At 40.2% G+C, this 13,074-nt stretch overlaps 2 protein-coding genes across 2 annotated transcripts in view; one reads left to right on the forward strand and one right to left on the reverse strand.

The window, feature by feature from the left end:
* Positions 1–287, reverse strand: part of LARP4 (La ribonucleoprotein 4) — a 69,952-nt gene extending 69,665 nt beyond the window's left edge. The window contains exon 1 of the mRNA XM_068971610.1: positions 170–287. Coding sequence (XP_068827711.1) covers positions 170–187 — 18 coding nt within the window. The 5' untranslated portion in view covers positions 188–287. The remainder of the gene's footprint in view (positions 1–169) is intronic.
* A 4,123-nt stretch (positions 288–4,410) lies between these two features.
* The window catches only part of FAM186A (family with sequence similarity 186 member A), a 130,101-nt gene continuing 121,437 nt past the window's right edge, over positions 4,411–13,074 (forward strand). The window contains exon 1 of the mRNA XM_068971425.1: positions 4,411–4,581. Coding sequence (XP_068827526.1) covers positions 4,411–4,581 — 171 coding nt within the window. The remainder of the gene's footprint in view (positions 4,582–13,074) is intronic.

Here is a 13,074-nt window from a genome sequence, read left to right on the forward strand (position 1 = left end):
GCGAGCGCGCAGCGCGGAGCCGCGGGCCTGCACGGCCCAGGTGCTGTGTCAGCCTGTCTGCCGGCTCCGCGCCGTGTACGGCCTGGAAAGTCACATGGCGCTGGGACCGGCCGGCGCCTCCACACTCCAGCTCTCCTCAGAGCACGATGAGGTTCCCAAGTCCACTCACCTCCACGAAGAGCAACATGTCTTCCTCCGCTCGGCCCAATCGTCCTCGCCGACGCGACTCCAACTGGCTTACAGGCCCGAGCCCCAATCGCTAGGATAAGGACACTCGCCTGGCCCCTCCACCCGGCAGCGGACCCGGCTCCTCCCCCGCCGTCAGCCGCTGCGCCCTGACCCGCCCTGTCCCACCTCCCTTGAAACAGCAACTGTTTCCGGCTCTAGAGAACAATTGCTTCCGGGAGAAGAGAAAATCCTCGGCGCGCTCAACTTTTGCACTACCTTTTCCAGCCGCAGTTTGGACTGTACTATCATCTGACATGGGCGTAGGGGGGATGGAATCTATCAGAGGAAGGCACCATTCTGTGCCACGGGGGTGTGGAAAAATTCTACGGGCTCATTTTATCCCTGGCTCATTGCAGAGTTACCAGAATAACTCCGCAGTTTCTCATAACCCAGGACCTAGATCTGATAAAAAGCCGAGACTGTGCAAAGTGTTCTGAAAAACGCCCGGCCCTACTGAAAAGGCGATGACTCGCAGAAAAAAAAGGAGAGAAGGGGAAAAAAGCAGCAGTAATGGTAAACATATTAACAGCAACCCGTTCACATTAAAGGCCTGGCACTATTCTAACTATTATATGTGAATTAATCTAAACAATTCAACGCAATTATACTGTTATCCCCATTTTACTGTTGAAGGAGCCCTCTAGGGCTTCCCTTGTAGCTCAGTTGGTAAAGAATCTGCCTGCAGTGCAGGAGACCTGGGTTCAATCCCTGGGTTGGGAAGATCCCCTGGAGAAGGAAATAGCAACCCACCCCAGTATCCTTGCCTGGAAAATCTCATGGGCAGAGGAGCCTGGTGGGCTATAGTCCATGGGGTCGCAAAGAGTCGGGCACGACTGAGCGGCTAACACTGGGAGAGCGGGTTTCCCTAAGACACACATTCAAAGAACTTTGCCCCACGTTCTCTTGAATCAGGTACCCACATCTTTGCTCAGTATGTTATTTGATAATATTAATAGTTAGTCTGGATAGCCTCTTCATTGATGTCCTGCCATCAATTCAAATGAAATACAATAAAAACAAATTTTTAAAATTAATCTTTATAATTAACTGTTAGGTGATCCAAATTCTTTATCGTCTTTAGCCACACTTACTACGATTTATCCCTCCCTTAACAGTCCCACCTCTATATCTTAACTCAGACATTGTCGTTTGAAATAATCATGTCTTGATTTTCAATAAATTTTTTCTATTACATTATTTCAAAAAAATCTTCCTAAATTGAAGGTTTCATTTTCACCAAACTGCTATTATATCCTATGTAATCTCCCTTGTGTGTGTGCGTGCTAAGTCGCTTCAGTTGTGGTGGCCTCTGTGTGACCCTATGGACCGCATCCCACCAGGTTCCTCTGTCCATTGGATTTCCCCGGGCAAGAATATTGGAGTTGGTTGCCATTTCTTCCTCCAGGGGATCTTCCCAAAACAAGGACTGAATCCTGGTCTCCTGCATTGCAGGCAGATTCTTTACAGTTTGAGCCACCAGGGAAGTCTAAATTCAAAATTACTTCACTTTAATTAAACCAGTTACTTTCCCCCTGAAATACAAACTCAGCACTCACCTCCAAAGCCATGGCTCAAGGTGTCTTCCCTGTCTGGAATGCCTTCATTTGTCAATCAACCTTTTCTCTCCATAAGGTTTTCCCAAAGACTCCGTTCCTCACAGATCTCTTCTTCATGTCCCTTGTGTAGCACTTGAATATTATATTCTAACTTAAATTCTTTTTGCTTTTTTTGTTGTTTTTCAGTTTCTTCACAGGTACCCTAGCATATATTCTTCGCAGTCTAGGATAATGGTAGCCACATAGTAGTATCAACAAATGCTCGTCAAATTGAAGAGATTTTTTTTAATTTGTCTTAAAAAGCCTTCATTGCCAGTTGCTGATGAATTCCATGCTGCATAAAAAATATGAGGGAAAGAGAAAGCACAATAATACTAAATTAGTTTAGTTGACCAGCATGTAGGCTGCTTTGTGAATGCCTACTAGGGTAAGCAATGTAAAGGAATCAAGAGGAATTAAGTTATTAAAGGACCTCATAACTTAATAATATTATCAACAAAGTAATTTAATAGATTAATTGATAATGTCAAGGAATATTGGGTAATGATGGATATTTTAATGAAACCTCACATTTCTAAAAACAAATAATTCTCCTTAATTGTGACCCTTTCAGAAAACATTATGAACTCCTTTCAATAAATAGACTAAATTGTGATTTATAGGAAAGGAGGGAGTGATATTTTATGGGGAGGGGGAGGAGGGTATAATCTTAACAATAAAAGAAAGTGTTCCGGACTTAGAGAAGTTTCCACAAGGAAAGGAGTTTTAATATTTATTTATCTTCTTACTTATTTGGTTGCACTTGGTCTTAGTGGAGGCGTGTGAACTCTTAGTAGCAGCATGTGGGATCTAGTTCCCTGACCAGGGATCTAACCCAAGCCCCCTGCATTGGGAGCACGGAGTCTCAGCCACTGAACCACCAGGGAAGGAGTTTTAAACTATAATGAATGTCCAAATATTTTAGACAGTTTCCATGGAGGTACTGAAAAAGAGTGCCAAACGTTGGATAAACCTAAATTGCAGGGACTTCCCTGGTGGTCCAGTGGTTAGGAATCCACCGTCCAATGCAGGCGACACAGGTTCCATCCCTGATTGGAAATAGGATCCCACATGGCACAGGGCAACTAAGCCTGTAGGCTGCAACTATTGAAGCCTGTGTGCCCTGGAGCCAGTGCTCTGCAGCAAGAGAAGTCTGCATGCTGCACAGAAGAGCTGGCACAGCCAAGAAAGGAGAAAAAGAAACCTAAGGTACAGCATCTGGTTGTGAGAAGTTCAACAACTAGTGGATAGAAGCAAATAACAAATAGTTGCACTTCAATAAGTACTATCATATAAAGTTTACAAGATGATTTGGGACCACAGGAGAGGGATAACTTAGACAACAGGGTCTTAAAGAGAAGGGAAAATATTTATATATTGCTTGATACTTTTAAAAGACAATTACATTATGATCCCCTGTATTCCTTTCTCCAAGGACTGAAACAAATTGCTTAAATTTATAAGTTTTTCAACAAGCACTCATAAAGTACTCATAGTCTCATAGAGTAATTGATATACATCTACAATTTGTATAAAATCTAAAACCTACAAAATGATATTACATAGTTTAGGAACACACCTGCAGTAAAACTATATAAACATAGACTAGACATAAATACATCAGATTTATGCTTGTTATGGCCCTCTGAAAATGGGCAAAGGGGAAGGAAGGAATCTAGAGAGAATAACAAACTTTATCTCTAATGCTTTATTTAAAAAATATCTGAAGCAAATATGACAAAATGTTAATATCTGTTCATTCTAGGTGATAGGTGCATAGCTATTTGCTATATTACTTTCTGTACTTTTTTGTACTTTATTAAATTAAAAAATAATCTACACAGCCAACAAAACCCTCTGTCCTTTAATTGCTCTGGTGTCCAAAATATTTTCACCTCCTCTACAAAGGAGCTGCCCAAAGTGAATTTTTCAGTTAGAAAGCAGCCTCTAAGCATACCCTTCAATTTCTCAGCCAACTATGAAACTTCAAAGCCTTCTTCAGTCAGGCTCCTTGAATAAATGAGCCACTAGGCAGTGCAAAGACTGTAATCTTCATCCAGATACTATCATCCAAGTTACTACAAGTCTAGGAAAAGTTGAGGGGCAGCTGAGGAAGTTGAAATGCGATTATTCCATTACAAGCTTAAACATTCTTAAGCAAAACCTCAGGAAGAGAGAAGAACCAGGAGTTAAAATTGATATACTGGATCTTGAATTCTAACACCTAGATTTTAAGCTCATTTAAGCAAGGCTATATCGTCTATTTCTTTTATAGTTCCTGTTGTCTATTCTTTCCTACCCACCCTCCCCCCTTCACCCACTACCATCATAGCATATAGAATGCCTAATTCTCTGCATACAGTAAGCACTCTTTAAGTATTTGAGTCAATGATAATGTCACAATGGATCTAATATGACATCACCAGAACTGGAACACCATGGGGAAGATCAGGGTACTCCACAATCTCTGGGAGCAAGAAAAGCCTCTTCTAGCTTCCTTGTGGATGGCTTAAAAGCATTTGCCTATATTTTGTAAAAAACGAAGAAATAAAAGAAAATCACTCAACTTTCCAAAACATTTATCAAAATGTCAACTGAGAACAACGATGAACATGAAGCAGGAAAAGAAACTTTCGATTTCACCAAAATGTACAAAACTGTCCTAGAAAGATCAGAGGTTCCTAATATTGAGATTCCATTTGCAGTTCAGGATGTCATCAGTAAGATTGAGCAAGCACAGCTCCAGCGAGCCAGAGAGGTAGGTAGTAAATGAAAAGTTTTGGATTGCAACTTTCTTTTTAACCTTTCCATGAGCAGCTACTTTATTTTTTTTTTCAAAGACTCACTTTGTTTTCATAATATTTGACTTAGGTAACTTTGATTCCAAGTGACAATTTCCTCTGACTGGATCAGTCAGTACAGTTCAGTTGCTCAGTCGTGTCCAACTCTGCGTCCCCATGAACTGCAGCATGCCAGGCCTACCTGTGCATCACCAACTCCCAGAGTTTACCCAAACTCATGTCCATTGAGTTGGTGATGCCATCCAACCATCTCATCCTCTGTCATCCCCTTCTCTTCCTGCCTTAAATCTTTCCCAACATCAGGGTCTTTTCAAATGAGTCAGTTCTTCGAATCAGGTGGCTAAAGTATTGGAGTTTCAGCTTCAGCATCAGTCCTTCCAATGAACACCCAGGATTGATTTCCTTTAGGATGGATTAGTTGGATCTCCTTGCAGGCCAAGGGACTCTCAACAGTCTTCCCAACACGATAGTTCAAAAGCATCAATTCTTTAGCGCTCAGCTTTGTTTATAGTCCAACTCTCACATCTATACATAACTACTGGAAAAACCATAGCCTTAACTGGACAGACCTTTGTTGACAAAGTAATGTCTCTGCTTTTTAATATGCTGTCTAGGTTGGTTATAATTTTTCTTCCAAGGAGTAAGCGTCTTTTAATTTAATGGCTGCAATCATCATCTACAGTGATTTTGGAGCCCAAAAAAATAAAGTCTGACACTGTTTCCACTGTTTCCCCATGTAATTGCCATGAAGTCATGGGACCGGATGCCATGATCTTTGTTTCCTGAATGTTGCGCTTTAAGCCAACTTTTTCACTCTCCTCTTTCACTTTCATCAAGAGGCTCTTTAGTTCTTCACTTTCTTCCATAAGAGTGGTGTCATCTGCACATCTGAAGTTATTGATATTTGCCTGGCAATCTTGATTCCAGCTTGTGCTTCTTCCAGCCCAGCATTTCTCATGATGAACTCTGCATAGAAGTTAAATAAGCAGGGTGACAACATACAGCCTTGACGTACTCCTTTTCCTATTTGGAACCAGTCTGTTGTTCCATGTCCAGTTCTAATTGTTGCTTCCTGACCTGCATACAGGTTTCTCAGGAGGCAGGTCAGGTGGTCTGGTATTCCCATCTCTTTCAGAATTTCCAACAGTTTATTGTGATCCACAAGGTCAAAGGCTTTGGCATAGTCAGTAAATCAGAAATAGATGTTTTTCTGGAATTCTCTTGCTTTTTTGATGGTCCAGCAGATGTTGGCAATTTGATCTCTGGTTCCTCTGCCTTTCCTAAAACCAGCTTGAACATCTGGAAGTTCACGTATTGCTGAAGCCTGGCTTGGAGAATTTGGAGCATTACTTTACTAGCACGTGAGATACGTGCAATTGTGTGGTAGTTTGAGCATTCTTTGGCATTGCCTTTCTTTAGGATTGGAACGAAAACTGACATTTTCCAGTCCTATGGCCACTGCTGAGTTTTCCAAATTTGCTGACATATTGAGTGCAATACTTTCACAGCATCATCTTCTAGGATTTGAAATAGCTCATCTGGAATTCCATCACATCCACTAGCTTTATTCATAGTGATACTGCCTAAGGCCCACTTGACTTCACATTGTCTGGCTATAGGTGAGTGATCACATCATTGTGATTATCTGGGTCGTGAAGATCTGACAGAATGTGGTCCACTGGAGAAGGGAATGGCAAACCACTTCAGTATTCTTGCCTTGAGAACCCCATGAACAGTATGAAAAGGCAAAAAGATAGGACACTGAAAGATGAACTACCCAGGTCAGTAGGTGCCCAATGTGCTACTGGAGATCAGTGGAGAAATAACTCCAGAAAGAATGAAGGGATGGAGCCAAAGCAAAAACAACACTCAATTATGGATGGGACTGGTGATAGAAGCAAGGTTCAATGCTGTAAAGACCAATACTGCATAGGAACCTGAGAATGTTAGGTCCATGAATCAAGGCAAATTGGAAACGGTCAAACAGGAGATAGCAAGAGTGAACGTCAACATTCTAGGAATCAGGGAACTAAAATGAACTGGAATGGGTGAATTTAACTCAGATGCCCATTATATCTACTACTCTGGCAGGATTCCCTTAGAAGAAATGGAGTAGCCATTATAGGCAACAAAAGAGTCTGAAATGCAGTACTTGAATGCAATCTCAAAAACGACAGAATGATCTCTGTTCGTTTCCAAGGCAAACCATTCAATATCACGGTAATCCAAGACTATACCCCTACCAGTAACGCTGAAGAAGCTGAAGTTGAACAGTTCTATGAAGACCTACAGGACCTTCTAGAACTAACCGCCAAAAAAGATGTCCTTTTCATTATAGGGGACTGGAATGCAAAAGTAGGAAGTCGAGAAACACCTGGAGTAACAGGCAAATTTGGCCTTGGAGTACAGAATGAAGCAGGGCAAAGGCTAGTAGAGTTTTGCCAAGACAACATACTGGTCATAGCAAACACCCTCTTCCAACAACACAAGGGAAGACTCTACACATGGACATCACCAGATGGTCAACACCGAAATCAGATTGATTATATTCTCTGCAGCCAAAGATGGAGAAGCTCTATACAGTCGGCAAAAACAAGACCGGGAGCTGACTGTGGCTCATATCATGAACTCCTTATTGAAGAAAGTGGAGAAAACCACTAGACCATTCAGGTATGACCTAAATCAAATCCCTTTGAGAAATAGATTTAAGGGATTAGATCTGATAGACAGAGTTCCTGATGAACTATGGACGCAGATTCTTGACATTGTACAGGAGACAGGAAGCAAGACCATCTCCAAGAAAAAGAAATGCAAAAAAGCAAAACGGCCCTCAGAGGAGGCCTTACAAATAGCTGTGAAAAGAAAAGAAGCGAAAAGCAAAGGAGAAAAGGAAAGATATACCCATTTGAATGCAGAGTTCCAAAGAATTGCAAGGAGAGATAAGAAAGCCTTCCTCAGCGATCAGTGTAAAGAAATAGAGGAAAACAATAGATTAGGAAAGACTAGAGATCTCTTCAAGAAAATTAGAGATACCAAGGGAACATTTCATGCAAAGATGGGCTCAATAAAAGACAGAAATGGTATGGACCTAACAGAAGCAGAAGATATTAAGAGGTGGCAAGAATACACAGAAAAAAATGAAGTCACTCAGTTGTGTCTGACTCTTTGTGACCCCATGGACTGTAGCCTACCAGGCTCCTCCATCCATGGGATTCTCCAGGCAAGAATACTGGAGTGGGTTGCCATTTCCTTCTCCAGGCGGTCTTCCCGATCCAGGATCCAGGGATTGAACCCAGGTCTCCCGCATCGCAGGCAGACGCTTTAACCTCTCAGCCACCAGGGAAGCCCCCTGTACAAAAAAGATCTTCACAACCCAGATAATCACGATGGTGTGATCACTCACCTAGAGCCAGACTCTGGATAACAAGCTCCAATTCTTTTTTTTTTAAACGATTTATTTATTCATTATTTTTGGCTGTGCTAGGTCTTCATTTCTGCTTGCAGGCTCTCTCTCTAGTTGCAGCGAGAGGGGGCTACTCTTCATTTCAGTGCACAGGCTTCTCACTGTGGTGGCCTCTCTTGTTGCAGGCCACAGGCTTTAGGTGCAGGGGCTTCAGTGTTTGCAGCACAGATGTTCAGTAACTATAGCACAAGGGCACATTAGTTGCAGCTCACGGACTCTAGAACTCGGGCTCAGTAATTGTGGCACATGGGCTTAGTTGCTCTGCAGCAAGTGGAATCTCCCAGACGAGGGATCAAACCCGTGTCCCTTGCATTGGCAAGTGGATTCTTGTCCACTGTATCACCAGGGAAGTCCCCACAAGCTCCAATTCTATATTAATTGCTTTCAATTTCATATCAGAGTTAATCAAGCTTTTTAAGAAATGAATCACATGTGTTATTGAGTGATTGTGATTAAAAAAAATCATTCTATAGCTAATATTGATACCTAATTTTAGTCAATAGCTTTCATTTGTTGTCCACTGAGCTTTTATCAAATAGTTATTTACAAGAAGAAATGTGATTGACTTCCAGCTCCTTTTCTTTCCCCTGAACACTTCATAGAAGAGGGGTTTATTGGCCAAGAGAAATACAAAGACAGTACATTTTTTCTTATGTGTTTTTCTAGGAGTTTTATACTTTTAGATTTTACATTTAGGTCTATGATCCATTTTGTTTTAATCTTTGTATATCATATCAGATATGGATCGAAGTTCTTCTTTAAAAACAATTATTCTAGCTTTGTTGAAAAGACTTCTCTTTCTCCATTAAATTGCATTTGCACCTTTATTGAAAGTCAGTTGAACATATATGTGTGAGATAACAGAGTCTCCAGTCTGTTCTCTTGACTATTTAACTATCTTTATGCCACTACCACAGTGTCTTGATTACTGAAGTTTCATAATTCTTGAAATCATGTAGTTTTAGTTCCTCAACTTTGTAGTTTTTTAGTTGCGCCCAACTTCTCTGACATCTGCCTTTTAACTCTTTATCCTCTTCTTGGACATTTCTCTCAATACTTAAACATTCGTAACCTAAAAATTGTCTTTGTTCAAACTACTTTCTCCCTTGCTTTTCCATAGGAAATTTAGAATCAATCTGTCAAATTCTATTGGGGGAAAAATGCCTACTGGTATTTTGATTGGAAATGTATTGAATTTGTATATCAATTTGGGGAGAATTGAAATCTTGACAATATTGACTCTTCTGACCCCTGAGCACAGCATCTCTCTCTACTTATTTAGGTCTAATTTTCCTCAGTAGTGAATGTTAAGCCAACCTTACGCTTTTGGAATAAACTATTTGCTTTGCATATATCTTGCTCTTCTTTTCTTCCTAGTTTCTTTAAGGACAAGCTGAGGTCACTGATTTGATAACATTTGTTTTGGTTTGTTCTGTTTTGAACTGTGCTGAGTCTTTGTTGCTGTGCCAGGGCTTTCTCTAGTTGCAGTGAGCAGGAGCTACTCTTCATTGTGGTGCATGGGCTTCTCATTGCAGTGGTATCTCTTATTGTGGAGCACAGGTTCTAGTTGCTTCGGCTTGTTAACATTTTTAGTGTTTTGTTCCATATATTTCCCCCTCTGCAAATAAAAATGCTGTGTTTTCATTTTCATTCAGTTTTATACATGTTATAATTTCATTTTTAGTTTTTTCTTTGACCCATGTATTATTTAGAAGAGTGTTATTTATTTAGTTTCCAAATATTTGGAGACTTCTTGCTCTTATTTATTTCAAATTCAATTTCACTGGGGTCAGAGACCTTATTTCATATGATCTGACACCTAGTGAATTTCGTGAAATTTGTTTTATGGCTCAGAATATGGTCTATATTAGTAAATGTTATGTATGTCATTGAATATAATTTTCATCCTGTTATTGAATATAAATAACAATTACCTCAAATCAGTTGATAGTATTGTTCAAGTCTTCTTGAAGACTTGTTTGTTGTTTTTTCCTCAACTTTATCACTTATTGAAAGAGGGATATAGAAGTGTTTGACTATAACTGTGCAATTTTCTATTTCTTCTGATAGTCTATCAAATTTCCCCCATGTACTTTAAATCTTTATTATTAGGTGACTAAACATTTAGAATTGTTATGTTTTCTCAATGAATTGGCTACTTTACTATTATGGAATGATCCTATTTATCTCTAGTAATATACTTTTCAGGCTTCCCTTGTAGCTCAGTTGGTAAAGAATCTGCCTGCAGGAGACCCAGATTCAATTCCTGGGTTGGGAAGATCCTCTGGAGAAGGAAATGGTAACCCACTCCAGGATTCTTGCCTGGGAAATCCCATGGATGGAGGAGCTTGGCAGGCTATGGTCCTTGGGGGTCTCAAGCGTCAGACATGACTTAGCGACTAAACCACAATATACTTTTCTCTGTAACTTAAAACAAACTTTGTTTGTAACTTAACAAACAAACTTTGTTATATCCACTGTAGCTTTCCTTTGATGAGTATTACCATCCTTTTCCTTTTTCCTTTCTTTCTTTTGGTCACACTGTGAGCATGTTGGATCTTATTTCCCTAACCAGGGATCGAACTCATGTCCCCCTGCAGTGGAAGCATGGAGTCTTCTACCTGAACCTCCAAGAAGTCCTCCTTTCCCTTCTTTTATTCTTTTACTTTAAATATATTTGGCTTACTATATTTAAAATAGATTTCTTACATAGACTTTCATGGTGATACAAGTATAGGAATAGGAACAGTATACCTATACCTCATGGTATAGGAATCCACCTGCCAACACAGGGGACATGGGTTCAGTCTGTGGTCCCAGTAGATGCAATGTGCCTCAAAGCAACTAAGCCCATGAGCCACAACTACTGAAGCCTGTGCACCCAGAGCCTGTGCTCTGCAACAAGAGAAGCCACTGCAATGAAAAGCCCCTGTATCATAACTAGAGAGAAGCCCCCACTTGCCACAACTAGAGAAAGGCTGAGAGCAATGAAGACCCAGCACAACCATAAATAAATAAATAAATAATTTTAAAAATGGGTTTCTTACAAGAAGCAAATAACTGAGTTTCTTTTTTATCCAGCCTGACAATTTCTGCCTTTTAATTGGATGTTTAGACCATTTATATTTAATACAATTATCAATATGGTTAAGTTTAAATTTACCATCTTGCTATTTGTTTTGTTTGTCCCATGTTTTTTGTTTGTTTCCTTTTATTATTTCTGACTTCTTTTAGAGTGAATATATTTTATGATTCCACTTTATTTCCTTTATTGGTTTACTAGCTATACTTTTACTTTTCATTGGTTGCTTTGGGGTTCATAGGGTATGTATTTAGGTTATCACCATTTACCTTAAAGTGTATTACACCGATTTTGAGCAGTGTATAAACTTTGCAGCAGTATTCTCCTTTTTTCCTCTCCTGGCCTATGTGATATTTATATCATACTTCTACATGTATTATAAACTTAATGTCTATTACTTTCCAATTATTTTTGTTTGAAACAAGCAGTTAACCTATTTTTAAATTTTTATCCTGATAAAATATACATAACAAAATTTGTGATTTTATCTATTTTTAATTGTACAATTCATTGGCATTAAATACATTTATAGTGTTATGTAGCCATAAAATGAACCCTGAATATTCATTGGAAGGACTGATGCTGAAGCTGAAGCACCAATACTCTAGCCACCTGATGTGAAGAGTCAACTTATCGGAAAAGACCCTGATGCTGGGAAAGAAAAAAGACCCTGATGCAAGAGGAGAAAGGGGCGACAGAGGATGAGATGGTTGGGTGGCATCATTAGCTCAATGGACATGAGTTTGAGCAAACTCCAGGAGATAGCGAAGGACAAGAAAGCCTGGCATGATGTTTCATCACCCCAAACAGAAACTCTGACGCATTAAACAATAACTACCCATTCTCCTTTTCCCCTAAACCCTAGCAAAAACCATTTTTCTTTCTGTCTCTATGAACTTGCCTACTCTAGACACCTTATGTAAGTGAAATCATAATTATTTGTCCTTTGGGGCCTGATTTATTTCATTTAGTGTGTCTTCAGAGTTCATCTCTCTTGTAGCACTTGTTAGAATATTTTCTTTTTAAAGCTAAATAATACCCCATTGTATGTATATATCATATTTTAGGCACATGAGTTGCTTCCCCCTCCCTGCCATTGTGAATAATGTTGCTATGAACAAAGAAGTGCAAATATCTGTTTAAGTGTCTGCTGTCAATTCTTTGTATACTCAGGAGTAGAACTGCTGCATCATATGGTAATTTTATTTTTCATTTATTGAGGAACTGTAGCACCAGCTAACTGATGAAAATTAAACCAAGAAACTCATTCTCCGACTTGCTGAACTGCAGTACCAGTTGAGCTCCCAGTGTCACTGGGTGGCTGATGTTACAGTGAGAACATTGAAAAGGACTGGGATCCTGAAAACTGGAATGGGGATGTATGCAAAGACTTTGTTACAGCTTGGAATATTGAAAGCTCTAAGTAATGATGAGTTTCCTTTGCCAGAGAAGCTGCCTTTTTACCCAACACCAATGAGAATGGCTGCTCCACACCTGTCTCAGAGGATTAACCCTTTATTGTCTGAGGAAACTACAATGACCTTTCCTGAGGCAGTTGTACCAAGCAAGATGCTGCTGCTCCCTCAGAAACCGCTCCCACAACATCTCTTTGTTTCTAGACCTGTGAAGTGAAAGTGAAGTCACTCAGTCGTGTCCGACTCTTTGTGACCCCATGGACTGTAGCCTACCAGGCTTCTCCGTCCATGGGATTCTCCAGGCAAGAGTACTGGAGTGGGTTACCATTTCCTTCTCCAGGGGATCTTCCCGACCCAGGGATCGAACCCGGGTCTCCCACATTGGAGGCAGTCACTTTAACCTCTGAGCCACCAGGGAACTAGATTAAAATCCAGTAAGCCACTGAAGACAAGGTATAAAGTGTGACCCATGAGGAAGTGCACTACATTC

This window comes from Capricornis sumatraensis, chromosome 4 (genome assembly GCF_032405125.1).
Source record: "Capricornis sumatraensis isolate serow.1 chromosome 4, serow.2, whole genome shotgun sequence".
NCBI lineage: Eukaryota > Metazoa > Chordata > Mammalia > Artiodactyla > Bovidae > Capricornis > Capricornis sumatraensis.